The sequence below is a fragment of the Pagrus major genome, chromosome 3, assembly GCF_040436345.1.
Source record: "Pagrus major chromosome 3, Pma_NU_1.0".
Taxonomy (NCBI): Eukaryota; Metazoa; Chordata; class Actinopteri; order Spariformes; family Sparidae; genus Pagrus; species Pagrus major.
In genome coordinates this window covers 8,158,553-8,177,550 of record NC_133217.1, presented here as the reverse complement: position 1 = coordinate 8,177,550, position 18,998 = coordinate 8,158,553, and the positions used below count along the sequence as shown (strand labels likewise).

General features: G+C 40.7%; 1 protein-coding gene across 1 annotated transcript in view; it reads right to left on the bottom strand.

The window, feature by feature from the left end:
• Window positions 1-18,998, bottom strand: part of gabbr2 (gamma-aminobutyric acid (GABA) B receptor, 2) — a 191,140-nt gene that overhangs the window by 66,462 nt on the left and 105,680 nt on the right. The window contains exons 5-8 of the mRNA XM_073463307.1: window positions 12,861-12,962; window positions 6,700-6,765; window positions 5,655-5,843; window positions 4,834-5,076 (exon numbers count right to left, since the gene is read on the bottom strand). Of these exons, the coding sequence (XP_073319408.1) occupies window positions 4,834-5,076; window positions 5,655-5,843; window positions 6,700-6,765; window positions 12,861-12,962 (600 nt within the window). The remainder of the gene's footprint in view (window positions 1-4,833; window positions 5,077-5,654; window positions 5,844-6,699; window positions 6,766-12,860; window positions 12,963-18,998) is intronic.

The following is an 18,998-nucleotide window of genomic DNA, read 5'->3' as shown; positions in this document are numbered from 1 at the left end:
CGGTGCGGTATCCCACCCCTCTGTTTGAATCCCAGTCTTTGTATGGCATCTTTGATGTTTGAGTGTGCGCCCGCGAGCATGTCTATGTGTATGTACCTAATATGTTGTCACATTATGCTCATGTGCATGCATGTGTGATGCCTGTCGTGCAAGCAGAGCAAGCTACTCCTGAGACATGGGGGTCTCCAATGCTACCTTTACCCTGGTGATGTACAGCAGATCCTCTGCTAGCAATGCCACACCACAGTCAATCTGACTTGCCGACACTAACAAGTATTCTTTCGTCACAAGCTGCTCTTTCCTACAATATGCTGTGCAATTATGTCTTAAGTGTAAGCAGGACTGTGCTGTGCACCTCAGTTCATCTCATTAGGTACTGCATTCAGATAGCGGTGGTGTGTAAACAGGGTCAGACAATGTGGGTTGAAAATAGGGGAACTTGACTTGAACCCGTAATGACTGTGAGTGCATGTATCCAGGTTTCTAGAGTAGCTGCACCGTCATGCTCTTGCTGTGCATTAGCATCACTACCATAATTGCCCTTCACATCAGCAAAAGTGGAGCTATCGCAAACCTTATTGAAATGGCATGCAGTTATTTAAACAGGCCCCCAATTTGTTCTCTCAAGTGTATACACGGTTTGCAGAATATGCAAAGTATATCAAACATATGCAGAGGCACCGACTCTGACATTCTTAATTGGAAATAAATGTCTGTGCTACAAAGATTAAATTAACCTCTTTTGACCAAAATTCAAAGAAGCTGCTGTAAAGCCTCTTTCCACAAGGCATTATGCTCCTCTGCAGCTTAGGCAACCTCACTGGAGTGTATTGACCCAGACAGGTGTCCCTTGTCTAGTATTCAAAGGACGTTCAGACCTGAGACACAATGGTGGCTGATGGAGCAATCACTGCGTCCAGGCGTGTGTGTGTGTGTGTGTGTGTGTGTGTGTGTGTGTGTGTGAATGTGTGCTTCTGAGGTGAGACAGGTGGAAGCAGCCAGGTATTACTCTGTGTGTGGAGGTGAGAATACTGTCAGTGACAGGAGTGCTGGGGTCAAATGAGACGTTGGTCTGTGGGCTGCAGGTGTGACTTCCTCTGGGTTTTCAAGGGTTTGAGGTGGGAACACAGCTGATGTGAATGTAGCCGTGATGCACACACTTACACATTAACAAAACAACAGATACACATCACGCACACCCCCTCCTCTCTTTCACCTCAGTGTGTCAGTTTGACTGTCAAGCCTCAGGCTATGCGACTCACCATTACACAGAAAGACACTGATACCAACACTATGACCACTGACCACAGTAAAAAAAAACCCAGCAAAACAAACCTTTACCCACACACTTGTCATCCCCAATCACAACCCATGTGGCTCTCCCTAGTGGATTCTAGTGTACATCATCCTGTGGTTCTGGCAGCTATCTGCACTCTCTCCACCCTGAGAGTCTCTCCCAGCAAAGTCAGCCTTCTTCTCTGTGGCCCTGACAGCAGCCAGATCAATACTGTGGAGTCCTCCATGATCACTCTCCTGCCTCTGCTCCAGATTCATCAGCAGAACTAAGATCAGCGCAGAATGGTAACGGTTTGGTCCCGTGAGACGTGCATGTGCACATGGCAAAGACAGAGTGTAAAATCATGACATAAGGAACGACACAAGGCTCAAGCCAGGAAATGATCCGATATGATCAAGAACACACGCACATATAACATTTAATCCAAGGGTAAACGACCTGAATTTGCTGTTTCACTGGTGCTTGCACATGGATTCATTGTATTGGAAACCTTGTGGAAGTTTTTTGCAAACCAAGAGCGAACCGATTAAGTTGTGTAATAGCTGCTTTTCTGTATCTGAATTTGAAAATAGCATAAAAGATGTATGCAGTGTGGAAGGAAAATTTGCCTTCCTATGTCTTTGATTGTCGTGTGTGGGTGGAAGTTTCTATGTGCGAAGTGTGTGCTACATACAGGGAACACTTTTGATCTCACTTCATGTAATCCCTTAAAAGAACAGCTATAATAGTCGACAGATCTCAAATCTTTTGGTACAAAGATGAATTTAATTATTCTGCCAAGCTGCCGTCTTCAAACGACATAACTGTTTATCACTCGCACAACATTCTTACACAGAATGTTTTTATTCTATTGTGGACTTGTGGTTGTACAAAGAAAACATCATTATTAAGGAATTTAGCTGTTTGAACAATATTATGTACTGTATGTAACTGAGGTTTCTTTTTCTGTAGGACATAAATAAAACAAGAGCATGTAGATTTACATGGACTAAAATGTTTGCACTTTTGCACTCTATGCGCTTTCGCACATTTCATGTCTGTATAGCCCTGTAATGTAGGAAATACTGTAGATACATTTAAAATAAAGAGACAGGAGCTAAAACATAGCATTTCAGACTGAGGGGGGGAAGAAGGCTGCAGTATGAGAAAACTGATGTGTTTTGTTTAATTATTAAAGTGTGTCAACCTATTCTAGTAGTAAGCCAAAATAAAAAAAATGATGAACCTGAAAATGAGCATAGTATGTCTCCTTTAAGCACTACAGTACTTCAGAGCAATGTTAAGTAGTTACAGTAGTAGGGCCATTCTTCATAATGAACACTTTTATTTTGGATTTAAGGTCAGTTTGAGGCACGTATTTCAGTATTTTTTTCTCAATCAAAATTATGTCTGAATATATTATTTCCTGTAAAAGTGTACATGTACTACTTAAAAAATCATTATTTTGCTTTGCATGTTTCTGCCTTATTTAGTCATTTTTTCGGGCAAGCTTTTAAGCTTTATTGCCCAGTTTCAAACATTTGTTAAAAAAGTAATCTAATTGAATAAGTTACATAACTGATGAAGTAATTAAAAAACTACATAACTTTTACTTTTACATTACTTTTTTCCGATAACATTTTCGACACAGCAACCAGTAACGTATTATGTCCATAACTAACCTTCACAACACTCAAGTATCACTACAGGATTTGAGTACTATTTCCACCACTGATAGCTGCAGAATTAACATGAGACCATATAGATATGAAAGCAGAGAATACGTTTGCAAGCCTATCCAAACATCCTCATAAGACTTTATCTCACTTGTGTGCCTTGGGTAAAAAAGTGAATGAACTGTTACATGGCCATCACTATTCCTTTGCTGTTTTGCTTCTTCAAGTCTCTGGGGAAACACTCACTGTCAGCCAGCTCCTGATCAGCAGCCCTGAGTGGGTCTGTGCCGAGAGAGGTGAGACTAGAGGGGTGAGGAATGACGACCTGGAGGATTTGGTGCAGTGCTGAAACACACATACAACCCTGTGGGAAGTTAGTCCCACAGGACCTCACAATAACGTCAGTAGCCTGTACTAATTTTCTTCAAGGATATTTTCCTCTCTCTCTTCCTCACTTGTCCAGTTAATACAGTATAAATACTGTATCCGTATTCTGTATTTCTACCTTATTGTGTGTATCCACTTCTCTCTTGTGTCCCACCTTGACTTTAGTCCCTCACCCACCCTTCTACATTTAGTCAGCATTCATGAGAAAATGCAGAGTATTACACTGTACCTCTGTAATTTCCCAGTAGCACTCATCTTTCTCCCTTTTCTCTTCACTTGTATTTTTCAGGCCATTTATTTGTAAACACAGTTATGAATATGATATGAGTAATGTTCTAATGTACTGTAAGGCCCTGCATGCCTACTGGCTGTCTAGGCTGGGAGCAGCATGGCATCCTCTAATAATGGAGTGGCCTTTACAGGGAAGAGGAGATATCCTCTAACGGCTCAATGGGAAGTGAGAGCAAGCGCGTGCAAACACACACACACACACACACACACACACACACACACCGCTTGTAGCTAGCGTAGCCACCAGGATCAATTTTGAATGCATTGGAGTGAGTCGGCAGCACCAAATGGCATCACTTTAGGCTTCATGCAGACAAGGATGGCTAAGTTACTTTCTCTGCAAACAGGCTTCCAGCCTTACAGAGCAGTAATTAATGCCTCTATGTGCTGTTCTGACATTTGCCCAATCCATACTGTACAGTCACTGAACATGTATAATTTACATAGTGTATACATGCATAAACACTTGAGAGATGGTTTTAGGATGCTTCTTCATCAGCAGTAACATATTTTATGGTGTTTTGACTGTGTAACTTTAAACCATGTTTGTATCTTTATATGTACTGAATGTATGAGCGTCTGTGTTTCTCTCACTATGTGCCTCAACAATATTAACAAAAACCTAGTCTGACTCACAGGAAGTAAGCTTTTGGTATAAGGTTGCCATTGGCGACTATTTAAGTGGGCATTTTCCGGCCTTTCTGCTATCTGTGTGTTACTGTTCAAAGTCCCTGTTGCTATTTGCAACGACAAGAATCTCAAAGCTAACAACAAGCTGAAATTGCCAATTTGCCAATTGCCTAGACATTTTCATGCCACAGCTCGCTTCCCCACCTGCACCCACCAAAACAAGTTCCTTCCTGACACTGTTTTGCAAGAGAATTGTTACTGCACCCTGGACATAGCGGCAACAGTGCCCCAAGACGATTGTCAGTGATTTAAAGATATACAAACTAGTCAAAACAAGATGTGGAGAGGTCTGGCTATTCAATACTAACAAAAAAAACATGTAAATGTGCAGTATGTGAGTGTCTGGAGAGTATCCTTGTCAATTAAGTGTAGACAGTGGGCGCTTTGAAGGCTCAATGTATGAAAATGCGTGATGTGAAATAACCCATTCTAACTTCCAGCATATCAGACTGCACCATACCTTAACCGAATGATCACATTTAAAAAAATACAACAATCTGCTCCATAACTTACCGTTACACCAAAAAAGTTGGTCTCGTTCATGACATCCAGAACCAGTTTTCCCACTTCGCGGTCATCCACAGTGAAGTTGTGGTAGGTGTTCTGCCGTTGTTTTACCCGGAGCAGTTCCATCACGCGAGTAAAGGTTTTAGCAATGACCCAGATTCCGTCGTAGGCAAAGCCATGAAACTTGCTGGCCTCCACACCTTTCTGCTGAAGCTCTCTGCTGTACTCCCTCTCATACTCCTTAGGGGTCTGAAGGACAGGTAAAAGAGAGTTTTGGATTACTTCTAATTCACTTTTATTGGTGTAACTTTGTCCAAGCAGAAGGGACTATTTTCCACACAATTTGAGATACAAAGTTACTGGAAATGCTGTTTCGGGATCAATGCCTCTGTGCTGGGTAGTGCATTGTGGAAAAAAAAACATGATTGATTTTGGTTGAGATGTCTGCTTTAAAAACATGCATCTAAGATGTCTCTTTGTGGAGAAAGCCCTCTCATGTCTCCACAGATCTACAGGAAATGTTAAAATTACTGAAAAGTACAACAACTTCCAGTGATGACTAAGCACTGGTCTAAAAACAGATGACCCATTCCAAAACCAAGACAAAATGTTAAACTATTTTCTCATACTTTATATACCTCAGACTGCTATATCATTGTAAATGTATCAATAGCATTAGTCTTTCGCTATAAACATAAACATTAAGGTTGAATGTATTTGTGTTTGGTTATTCAGCTCATTTGTACTTTCAATTCTTCTCATGACACATTGAATTACTCGTTGTCAACATTAAAGACTTCTGAAGTACAACAGCGGGTGTCACTCACTCTGCCAGAGATGCCCTTGATCTGGCGAGCGCTGAGCGGCTCAAAGTCCACACTGATGTATCCCTCCATGGCCGTGAGCAGCTTCTTGGTGGTGCAGTTGGTGGAGTTGGCCTGCTCCCACCAGTTGCCCTGGTACCAGCCGGGGATAATCCACTGGTATTTACTGCCGAACATGTTCAGGTTATATGCCTGGGAGGGGTAGAATAAATGGAAGTTGAAGTAATGTAGCCACAGGGAGATGCAGTATGATTTATGGAGCTTAACTTATGTTTAATCGTTCTTACTTAATGTGAGCAGAGTATATCTAAAGCTAAAGATTGGCCTGAGAGTTTAGGTCTAGTGCCAACTGAGTTTAAGAGTCCAGCGTGAAAGACTAAGAGGGATCTTTTGGCAGGAATGGAGTTCAATATTTATAATTATTATGTTTTCATTAGTGTATAATCACCTGAAACTTAGAGTCACTGTGTTTTCTTTAGTTTAGAATGAGCCTTTTATATTTACAGAGGGAGTCCTCTACAACGAAGTCCACCATGTTTTTACATTAGTCCAGAATAAACAAACTTAACACTGGCTCTAGAGAGGGCCTTTTGAATTTTTTTCATACTTTTCCATTACCTGAAGACCGTCATAGATTCTCCGCTTGAGAAGGGAGGGGTGAGTGGAGAGGGGTTCAGTTGGTTGCAGTCTACAACCTCATTGCCAGATGCCACTAAATCCTACACAGTGGTCCTTTAATACATGCTGTAATCATTAATTAAGCACTGAGGGCAAAACAACATGAGCCCAAACCATCTAAGTCCAAATCATGTGACCCCAAAGAATTAACTGATAAATTGGGTTCACATAATTAAATTTTTGTTGCGTTACACATTTACAGTTTACTATTATGTGTTCACAACCCGATCACATCAAGTCCAAACCATTTTTCAAAACAGAGCCTTACCAAATGTACATAAAACAACAGATTTTGTTGGTATACCTTTGCACAACACAGAACATTGGTCAAGTTGATATCTGTAAGTTTATACTTAGAGTGTAGACTTACACAGCAGAAGACTTTGGAGGCCAAATTCTCGTCAAACTGGCCAATGATGATTCTCACATCGTTGTCCTGTAAACAGAAAGAATAAAACGTTATGACCTAATTGGCATATATATATATTATATAATCAAGATTATATTGCATTGCTGTCACCTTACAGCAAGGTGGTCATTACAGTCTCTTTCGTGACTGCCTAGATTTAAAGTAATGTTGCGATACCCGGCAATGGCGCTGTAGAAAAACATATACCTGTGCTAGCTAGGATGAGTTTCCAGTTTCCTTTTCTCATCATTCTGCAAAATCACACTTTAGTAACAAATCAAAAAAGAATCTGTCATGTTGCATGTACTGTATTTTTATGATAATGTCTCTCAGTAGCTATAAAGTATGTGCGATCTGAGTGGTGAACCAGTGGCTGAGAGGCTAGGGCAATATTAAGTCGCATTGTGTCGATCCATAACAACAGAGACATTAGTGTCAGCGGGCAGAATTGCCTGCCTTGCCAGCCATGCTGGAGAGCACAAATTTACATGGGGATTCAGAGCACATGGCCTGGTGATTGACTTGGTAAATAATTCAGATCGCCCGGGTAGAAGTGCAGCATGTTTCATGGTAGAAAAAAAGATCAGGCTCTGGGGCCAACAGTCTGTCATTTAGTGTGCACAAGCATATGTATAGTACAAGCGCATATGCACAAAGGCAGATGTGTGCATACAGTATGTGTGTATCAAGGCACACACACATTACTGTACAAAATTGCAACCAAATCTAATGCAATAATACTGACACATGTTTGATGAATCTACATCTGGTGGACAAGGCTGGAGGTGATGTGTGATACATGGAGAGAAGTCTAATTCAACCCTGATTGAGGGCTTTTCCTCAATGGTTTTTTGAGATTTAAATAAAGGTTGAATGAAAGAATGAATGAATGAATGAATGCTAGTGCAGACAACCAGACATACTACCAAATACAGAAGGTCAGTTTTCACCAAGCAGTATAAAGAAAATGTAAAGACTGATGTTACTGAACACTCAATTTAATGGAAGACTCACTTTACTAATTTGGTATTTGTCACCAACAGTCACCTTGTAACAGGATTCTCATTCTTCACAAACGTACTTAACAGTGAGTGTGTTTTCTACAGTAACGTCATGTACTTTAAGTGCTACATGCAGTTCTCAAGTGTAAGGTTCCCTCCTGTATCGATTAGGTGAAAATGCTATACATTTCTAACAACCATGCAGTAAAACCTTTTAGTTTCATTGCTGACTACATGCAGGGTGTTTTTGGAAATGCAATTACAAAACAGAACACCCTGAAAACATGTTTTACAGTAGATATAGGTTGAGTTGTAATGAAAAATTAAAACGAAGGCAGCCTTCAATGGAGTGACAAACCCACCAGCTGTAATCTCAGTGAATCTATGCTGTCTTGCCTTTATTCTGGATAATAAGAAACCATTATGAATACAGTTCATGAAGTCATCTTTCCTCAGTCAGTCCCTATCGTCATGCATTCAACACACAGCCTGTGAAATAAGAAACCCCAGTCAGTTTTTGTGGACTGCCTAAGTCAGGAAACCTGAGACTCAACAAACCATTCAGATTTTGTCCTTACCCCATGGATGCTCATTTGAATAATACCGCCCCCAGTCTGAGTATCTCCACCCACGGCCTGAGAACCACCTTTGCAAACCTATGCAGTTTTCTCATAAGCGCCAGATCCACTGACATTATGTTAAACTAAACCGACTTCAAACTTGGATGTTCTAGGTTTTGCTTTATTTTATGTTGTTTTACTGATCATTTTGTAGGTTACTCTGTTGAATTAGGTGTTAGCATGTTGCTTGGCTAATGCTATTTCTAGTCTGGGGCGACATGGACTACTTAGTTGGCCTCATTTGAAGCTTACTAAATAATGAGTAGCAGGTTTGATGCTGGTAAACTTTTTTTAGTGGCCAGGCCAGTGTCAGCTGACCAATCACAGTAGACTGGCTTTTTGGCAGAGGGGCCTTAACAGACAGACAGGAGAGCTGCTAAAGCAGGGTGTTTCAGAGACAGGGAGAATGGGGATAGTATGAGAGAACTGACGTGTTTTTCAAACATTAGAGCATGTAAACCTTTTGTAGTAGTAACCAAAAATAAAAGTATGAACCTGAAAATGACCATAATATGTCTCCTCGCAATAGATAGATAGATAGATAGATAGATAGATAGATAGATAGATAGATAGATAGATAGATAGATAGATAGATAGATAGGGTTCTAAGCGTCTAACATTGCATATGGGACACATGCACACTCACACACTAAAGAGGATGAGAGCTTTCAGAAAGCTGAGCAGCTCAATCAAAAGGCTTCTCTGGCTCTTTCTCCACAGTGCCAGAGAGCATGCTGGGACATTTAAGGGGCTCTTTTCTATAAAGCCCTCAGTGTCGTTGCACTGCTGTGGCTCCATCACAATGTGTATGTGCAAGAAGGGCAGGTCGCAACTTTTCTGGGGTGCATTCTTTGTTAGTGTGTGTGCATGTGTGTGTTTGTGTTTGAGTGTGTGTGTGTTAAGTGCCAGTGGCTACTTAACACTGCTCTCCCTGGAGAAATGGCTCTGAACCAAAATGGCCAACAACCACAGCCTCAGTATGAATTCTGGCCCGCCTGGCAACAACATGGAAAGACTATGTGGTTGTGGGCTATGAGTAAGCGCGTTGTGTTTGTGCATTACAGAGAGACTGGGGCACTGTAGGGCCCCAAATTACCCTCATTGCTAGAGCTTTTATATAACTATAACAATAATTGTTCTCAAAGAGGGTAGTGTTAAGGGCAGCCTTGACTGCTTTATCCATGACAGGGCTGTTTGTAACTTTATGATGGTGATTTATACCTGATAATGGTTTGAGTAATATTGTACCTCATAAGCCCAATCAGGCACTGTTAAGGCTTATTAGGCACACACACATACACACACTTACACACAGGACTAATGATGGTCTTTTATGAGGTTGCGGGAGATGTGATTTGTAGACTGGGCAATGTGTTGCTTCTACCCACTAAACCATCCCCCCGTCTGTTTGTGATGATTACTGTGCAGCAAGTGTGTTGTGTGCAGATGTGAAGAGGTGCACACGCGCAGGATAGATTTGTGCATGATCTCTAACTGATCCTAGGTGAGTATTAAATGTTATACACACACTGTTATGACCACAGATCTGGCATTATTATCTGAACTGGAACTAACAGGCTGCTGCCTTCAAAATAAAAGCCTCTAAAATGATGTCTGTATGTGGCACAATATCTGAGCGTTCATGACCTTGTCACTAAACTTAAATTTTGTGAGAAAAAAATTGTTGCTGTGTTAACTGTTTGAGTCTCGGACCTAGAATTTGATGTGGATTGGTCCCTGAAGCTGGCGTGAGGAAGGCTGTGTGCTCTGTGGTGCTTCATCAGTTTGAAAAGGGAGCTAAGAAAACACTATTATCAATAACAGACCACATGAAATAAACAAACCTATAATGATAATATCATTGCAAACTATTTCTTTGAGCTTATCCTCTGTATCTATAAACCCACAATCAATGTGGCATCCATCCTGTATTGTATAAATGAAAACTTTCAGTTTTGTTTACAACTAGGAATATATTCTTATGTTTTATGTTCTAATCATGGCCAACAGGGCTGCAACTAACGATTATTTTCATTATCAAATTTTTCTTCAGATTATTTTCACAATTAAGTGATCAATAGTTTAGTCTTTAAAATGTAAAAAAAAATGTGAAAAATGCTCATCACAATTTCCCAGAGTCCAAAGTGACATCTTCAAATTGCTTCATTTGTCCAACCAGCAGTCCAAAAGCCGTAAACTCTTCATTTACTGCCATTAATGACAAAGAAAAGCAGCAAATCCTTACATTTAAGGAGCTGGAATCAGCAAAATGTTTGAAATTTTATCGATTATCAAAATAGTTGACAATTAATTATATTTTGATCAACTAATCGATTCATGAACTAATGATTGCAGCTCTATAATATATAGTACCAACTGACAGTGGATATGTGTGCTGCCTTTACACTAGCCATGAATTGAACAACTGGTGCGTTAATGTGTAATCTTAGTAGAAAAATGACTTTTTCAATTAAAGGTTACCTTGAGAATTCAATAGTTTCTTACAGCCAGCTCATCGGTATCAGATTTCAGAGGTAATACCAACACTGATCTATAGAAATAGCTGCTTTTAAATGAAGCAATAACTACAGGGGATGTTAGTTTCAAATTAAGCATACAGTATTTGAGAATAAAATTGAAAGTAATGCATGTGTGTATGGCCCCTTGCAGCATCAGTGAGCCAAAAATGTTTAAAAAAGAAATGGACCATCCTCTTCTACGTCAAATCTGAGGGGCAAGAAGTTTGAATGCATGATAAATAATTAAATCATCATAAATAATACAGTGTTTTGGACTTAATTTAGATTTCAGGACATTTTTTCTCATGTGGCCCTCCAATGAGTGCAAGCTCCCTAAATTGGCACGAAAATCTTAAAAAGCCTTGGTCTATAAAATGTCTGCCTGCATTTTCATTTCATGGTCAAATTAAAGAAGAATAACTTGATTGTTGCTAAGATTAGAAGGAATGTGTGGGTGCATGTGCGTGTATGTGTGGGAGGGTGTCTCAGTCTGCCTTTGTTTTCTGATGTTGTTTTGTCAGCCTGTCCAGCAAGTTGGGACAGAGAACAAGAGATAAAGATGAAAAAAGCAGAGAGCGACAGAGAAATGTAGAAGGCTGCTTCGACGCCTTGCAGCAGAGATGCCTGTCTGCTTTGTGAATATTCCAGCTGGATCACAGATGTGAGCGCTCTATTTGTGGATCACACGGTGACGCCATGCCCCCCTCCCGCCCCTGCCCCACAGACGCTGTTGCACGTACACAATCGCACACAACACTGTACCAAAAAAAGACCAGCTTTCACAACGAAAATCTGTGTCACCCTCTACCTCATCATATTACGTAGCTGTCGGGGAGACAGCGAACGGCTGTTGCGAGACGAGCAGGGAAACAGACCATTAGGGTGTCAGAGGACCCCCGCCCACCCCGTCCAAACGTTCTGGAAAAGCTTTCGAGGCGATGCTGTGATTTGCATATTTAGAGTTGATCAAGGAAGGATGGTGTCAGCTTAAAATGTCAGCCCTCAACATACAGAGTTACACATAAAATTTAGGAAAGACAGCTTATCTCCCTGTTCTTTCTCTATCCCTCTGTCTCCACATCTCCCTGTTGCATTTCTTTCAACCTGCTCCATCTTTCATACGTCATATCTCCCACTACTCTTTATTTCTTTCTCCTACTCCACCCACTCTCTTCACGTCCAACATCTATTCTCTCACTGTGCCATGTATGTAACTTCCTGTCTAAAATATAGTCATACTCCTTTTCACTAGTTAAGCTCACCAGCTTCAGATGTTTGATTTACTTCCACTCCAACGTTTCTACTTTAAACTGTATGTGGAACTGACTCGCGACACATATACAACTGGTAAATGAGGCCAAATGCATCTCTGATTGCCTCTGGAGATAGTTTGGATAATTTAGCCTTCACACTTGGCTGCATTAACATTTGAATTTCATGCATTTTTGCTTCATCATGCATGTTAACACCAGGAGTAAGTGGTGTAAAGACGAACAGGCCTAACATCTCAATATTGGCCTGATAATAGCCTCATTTTGTTCTGTCTCATTTCATTTCAAAGGAGAGAAAAAGAGAGGAAAGAAAATAAGAAAATCCTGTACGAGTGTGTGTAAGTGTGTGTGTACTGTATATCCTTAAAAGGCCCATCAAACATCCATTAGTCAGAGCAGGTCATTAGAGGTCGCTGTACAGACCCCCCAGCCATTACTGCGTCCTCATTATGACTCCACAAGACTCATTGAGAAATACTCTGCTCTGACCAGTCAAACGATTCCTCATTCAGGATTCAGTCTGGATGACATCAACTCATACACAAATACAGTATTAAAGAAATCATAACTAAATGTTGTGACTCTAAAATCAATGGAACCCAATTCATTTGGTGTATCTGAGAATATACTTAATAAAACTGACCTTGAATTAATACCATTTTTTTTATTTAGTAAGACAGATTTGTTGAGTTCCCCGGCGGGATCGCTTACCTTGAGCTTCTTGACGTTGACACAGGGGTCGTTGGAGAAACTTTCTGTATCTGCGATCTGAATGTCCGCTTTTTCCAACTCATTAGTTAGATCATTCCTCACCTTAGAGAGGAAGAGAGAGAGACAAGGAAAGAGAAAGCACATGAACATGGATGATCATTTCCTATGTGAGCTGTTCAATGGTCTGCTCTTTTATTTATGCTCTAACCCATTCCTAGCTCTGTGCAGGACTGTGGCCACACAAAGACACAAAGCCTTATGCTGAATCCAAATGTCCACCCTCTGGACTTGCAAACTGAGCCATCTCAGACTTCAGTTGAACTGTGACGTGTTCACTGTCATCACGGCAAGTCTGCGAGGGCTTGAGAGTGCAAAGCATATACAGGCCGCTGACTGGTAGGTCAAAAGACTACAATATTAAAATGCATTTTGACTACTTCTATCGCCTGTACTTCTACATACATGTATTTGCTGGCCTCAAGTATTCTTTCAATAAAGTAATTGTTTTACACATGTATAAGTTCTAGTTTCTGAACTTCTGAAGTTTTTTCATTGGTAATATTAAAAACTTCAAAGATACATCCATATTGCAACCAATTGTGGGTAATTAAATCAGTGAAATCCGGTCTCGCCGACTTCATTAAAGGACATGTCAAGTACACATTACATCAAATAAACCTTTCCCAAAAATGGTTTATGTCATTTTCAATAATTCTTTGCTGATGTATGGTCACGTGTTGATTTGTCTGACAAGTTTGGTTTAAGTTAGTTATTTATTGCTATAAAAAGGGAGTGTGAAGTCATGATTAACAGATTAGCCCTGCTTGCGTTTGAGTTGGGCAGGTGCTTTGCCAGGAACTGGGCACCACAGCTCCACCGCCCAATCACCAGAGAATGCTGGTAAATGGACAGCGTTTATATAGCACTTTTCGAGTCTTACAATCATACGCACACTAACAGACTGATGGAAGAGCCATCAGGAGCAATTTGGAGTTCAGTATCTTGCCCAAAGACACAGGGACTGGGGATCAAACCACCAACCAACCCTCAGATTGGTGGACGGCTGCTTTACTCCTGAGCCACAGCCACCACAGATGGTAGCACCTGTAGCGGGATATTCTGGCTTCATTTTATACAGTGGAAGGAAGAAGAGACGCCTCATTCATCTTTATATACAATAAGTGGTTTAGATCATACACTTCTTAATGTTTTTTTAATTGGTTTTGCTCCATACATACAGTTATATTAACACTTTCAGTTATCAGATCTTAGATTTGTATATAACGTATAATATGGTGTGAACTCAGCAGTAAAGACGTACAGTTCGATGCAGGCTATCTGATGTTCTGAACTGGTGTCTGCATGTTTTACCTGAACCTGTGACTAGAACAATAAAACTACAAGTGTTTAATTGTTTCAGCATGACAGAGACATGTTCAATGCTGAAGACATCAAACCATCGTCTTTCTCATTTAACTCACTGTTCAATGTGGAGTTGTAACATTCACATTATCCATCGTGCATTTGTCACAGTGACACGCATTAGTTTTTTTCTCAGAATTATACAAGAAAGCTCAAAAACACGCTTGAAAGGATCTCGGCTGGTTATCCAAGGCTTGACGAGAAGCAGACATATGTGCACTACTGTAAATGCATCTGCAGAAGCTGTACGTCGGCTTTGATGTATTGATTCAGTGGATGGTGGGTAATGGGATCAGAGAGGGAGGAGAATGGAGCAGGTACCCCACCGTGATGGTGAGCTCGAGGTGGTTTATCATACTGCCTCTCTCTCACCCCTCACAAACACATTCTTTGATTCATCTGTCAGGCTCCCCTTCTTAAAGCTACAATTTTAGAAATGTTATTTTTTTCCACAGCATTGGAACTTGTCAGAGTAGGAAAAGCACAAGTGTAACTAATAACGTTAATGATGGCTCTGTTCCATTTAGGTGTTCCAGTAAGGCATGCCGGTAAGCCAGCATGCACAATACCTGGGCCTAATGTAACACACTGTATTTAACAAGTCAAAATGTCACACTGAGGTTTACTGTGGACATCTCCTCCTTTCTCTCTCTTTGGCCAATTTTTTTCTGATGTCCTCCGGCCATGCCCCGCAGCCATTGGCCCCCTCCATATCCACCCGAGAGCTTGGCATTAGAGACCATGTTGATACATCAGAGAGTTTGTGCGCTCAAACGGGCACAGTTGGCAGAAACGACATGTAACAGCTAACAGATGAAGGCCCCGTGTGTTCGCCCTATATTTGTCTGTAAATGTGCATGTAGATGTGTGCCATAGTTCATATTATATTTATGTGTCTTATATCACTTCAAAGACATATTGACTACTCCCTTGGCAAGAATGCAACTCATATTTATATTCGTACTGTATTTATATAAATAGAAACAAAGTCCCTTGAGTGATTGGGTCGGCTTGAATTTCTGTCCCGAATCCGATTTTTGAAGCGCAAGACAAACTTGCAGTCAGTGTTTACCAATATACTTTGCTATTATTGTAATTATGAGTCTAATGAGAGATAAGATCAGGAGGGGAGACATTAGCCACTGTCTTTGCCTCCAAAGTCTCACAAGTCAACTTGTTGAGCAGTTGTGAGTGTGTATGGTTGTGCTCACGACTGCATTTGTGCACAGGAGCAGAATATGCCTCCAGAAGAGCTTCAGAGAGAGGTGGAAGGCAACATCTAGTATTCAACCATTTAAGGACAAAAATAAAAGTGTGGAAGATACTGAAATGGACAGCAGAGAAAGGGATTAAACTGAACAAGTGGATTTAAAATATTTTATGGACATTTTACTGCTGTTCTGTGCTGTTAAAATGTATGATTGTTGCTATTAACTGTGGATTCAGGCTGGCCAAAGCCTTGTTCTCTGTCAATAAAGAAACTACAAGCTCCCATCCTCTTATCCTGTAAGTGTTTCATACTTTATAGATGGATTTCAGGTGGAATATATTGAGCATAATTACAGTAGTTGGCATCCATAACGATATAAATCCATGAGTGCTACCACTACAACTATTACCAACACCATTATTTTGACTATTGCTCCTGTTGTTAAAATTAGTCATTACAGCTATATCATTTATTCAGCCTGAAGATTGGTGCCATCTAAAAATCAATGAATCTAAATAACCTCAACTTTATTTCCCTCCTGTCTCTAAATGTCTGCTGTCATAATCGCCTCCTGCCCGGGTTCCCCCTGGAGGGAGCTCTAAATCACTCTGTACATCACTCACTTCTGTACAAACATTCCCTCCAATGTACTGCCCACTGAGCTGAAACAACAGGGAGGCCAGTGTGGATCGATAGGACCAGATTTTGCTCTTGAGGAACAATTGGCGTGGTGCTCTGAACAAGGTACAATGTCCTGTTGTGTTGAACGTTGATCTGAAAGGCCGGGCAGCTGCAACGCTAAAGAGGAAACTAGCTTTGACAGCTGCAGGTTAGCTCTGTATTCGAAAAATGAACACATAGGTGGATGGAATAGGAACCTACAATCACGAGACAAGACGCACTGATGATACGCAGACACACAAACATAGATAAAAACACAAAGGCGTACACACAAAGCCACTCAGGTATAAGGGAATATAAAGCCCTTGTCACAAGAGGATGTTTATTGGTCTGGTTTTGCATTTCTCCACTGAGATGGAAAAGGACAAAGGCATCTGTGTTTATGTGGACTGAGTGTATTAGATAGAACGATGGAGACAGAGGGGAGGGGGGCAGATGGATTGAGGGACAGTAAGAGGGGAAAGTGAGCAGCTTTTCCTGTGTAACAAAAACATCCTCCATTGTCTGGGGCAGCCTGGGAATCCCCAGCAGCAAATACAGAAGAGAAATAATCCTACTGCCCTTCTGGCCATGCATGCATGCACACGCACACACGCACACACGCACGCACACACACACACACACACATGCACGCACGCATGAACAGACACATGCACACAAAAATATGTAAGTACACACATGCATATGATGGACAAAATTTCAGATGCACTCAGTTAAATGTTTGCAATGCATCAATGTTTAGAAGGGACATTAACACAATTTGATTCTACTTAAACGTAGCATGTGTTCATCTATCAACCTCAAACTAAATGAAGATAAATAGGGAAGCTGAGGAAGTCAAGGGAAACCCTGTGATTCTTTGAGGTGTATATGACGGAATGAAGTATCTTCCCACACCTACACTGCATGTGGATGTTGTCCTTCATTCCACTGACTGTGGCAAGGGGCTCATACTTGTTCCACTAAGGCACAGTTACATGTACAATATAGAAAAAATTAAAACTTGATTAGTCACTTACTTTTTAGTCTTTCATCAGAGCTTTTTAATATTCATTGGCAGTGTGCTTCTGTCATCGCTACAAAATCCATCAATCATTCAATAATTCCTCTTCACCATTTTGAAGGGCTGCAACTAATAATTATTTTCACTATGCCACTTGGATTCTCAAGTAATTGTTTGATCCACAAAATGTCATAAAATACTGAAAAATGCTTGTAACAATTAATTGAAAGTGGTATCTTCAAATTACATTGTATGTTTGACCAGTAATCTGAAAATATAATTGGTTTACTGTATCACATGAGACAAAAAGAGCAGCAAAACCTTACAACTGAGAAGCAAAATGTACATTTTGTAAGATTTACACCTCATCAATCAGACCTTTCAGCTTTTTCTATTAGACAGAAACATAACCAATCATGTGTCCATTATCTACAAAGTGCTAAACACAGACTATTCCATTTCAGTTTTTGTATGATGTAATGTTTTGAATGGGAAGTGCTTTCAGTTTTGTGAGATGCAGTGTTTTATTCTCCGTACCCCTGTCAGAATTCCAACATTTGATGCCACAATTCTTTAGAGGATATGCTTGCCCAGGGACTGCTGAGGAAATTTAGATATCCAGCTAACACTGGGACAGTCAATTACTGTCCATTCCTGTTAAATAAACAACAAAATAAAATAAAGCAGCTGGCTTCAAAACCAATCCACAAACAGATACACTTGCCCCAAAAATAAAAATCCCACCCTTCAGGCAGTAGAGAGAGAGAGTTAAGCAACTGCCCTGATGCAGAGTATGTGAACAGCTTTTTGATTCAGATGGTACCAGTATGACACTATGAGACAGACTGCGGTGGTCTAACCTCAAATCATTAACACATCATTTCCAGACACATTCACCCTTTGCTGTGACAGGTGCGACTGCATGTGTGCGTCTTTATTAGTGTGATATGTACTAGAGTGTTTTATCTTTCCATCTGTCTGCTGGAGCATTGCGCATGTGTGCCTGCACTTTTAAAATCTATGCGTGTGTCTACCAGAAGATCTACACCAGAGAGCCAAAACAGAGGATGTGACATGCACAGTTTCATTCAATTTGGGCTTTTTACAAATGTGGAAATGGGATGGTTCTCTGCGCACATCTGTCTCTCATGCTGAGTGCTTCATCGCCATACAAATCGCCATGCAAATCCCAGAGTTCAGACTATAATGCCAGTCATGTGCTTATACAAACTAGCGTGACAAATGGTGTGATGACAAGCTCTCGAATGGCTTCCTCTCATGGCCTTACATGCCCAGTACAATGGCATGAATGAGTCATTCAGGAGAGGAATTTATACAATATTACATGGTTATTTGTAATGAACAGCAGCTGATGGCTGAAGACTAAATTGTGAAATACACAAACAAGAACAACAGACAAGCATTTTTTAGATTGTGAGTGAAGATTTCTGTAAAAGGGAAGAAAGACAGAGAGGAACTGAAAGAGTGGATGCTGAGAGAGTAACTTCTGCTAAATATATCAGTGGTCATAGTGTAATTAAACACTTGAGCTCAGAGGGTTCCAGGCAGAGGACAGAGTCCTAATCCTGCTCTCAGTCAGGTTTGTCATCTGACTCACTGATGATGGCTGCTCTGTTCCTGGGTGATCCCTGTTTGTCTGGCAATCTCAATAATGTTGATTACTCTGTGTGTGTGTGTGTGTGTGTGTGTGTGTGTGTGCGTGTGTGTGTGTGTGTGTGTGTGTGTGTGTGTGTGTGTGTGTGTGTGTGTGTGTGTGTGTGTAAATAGACACCTTTACAGGAGCTAACACTAACCTTTACTC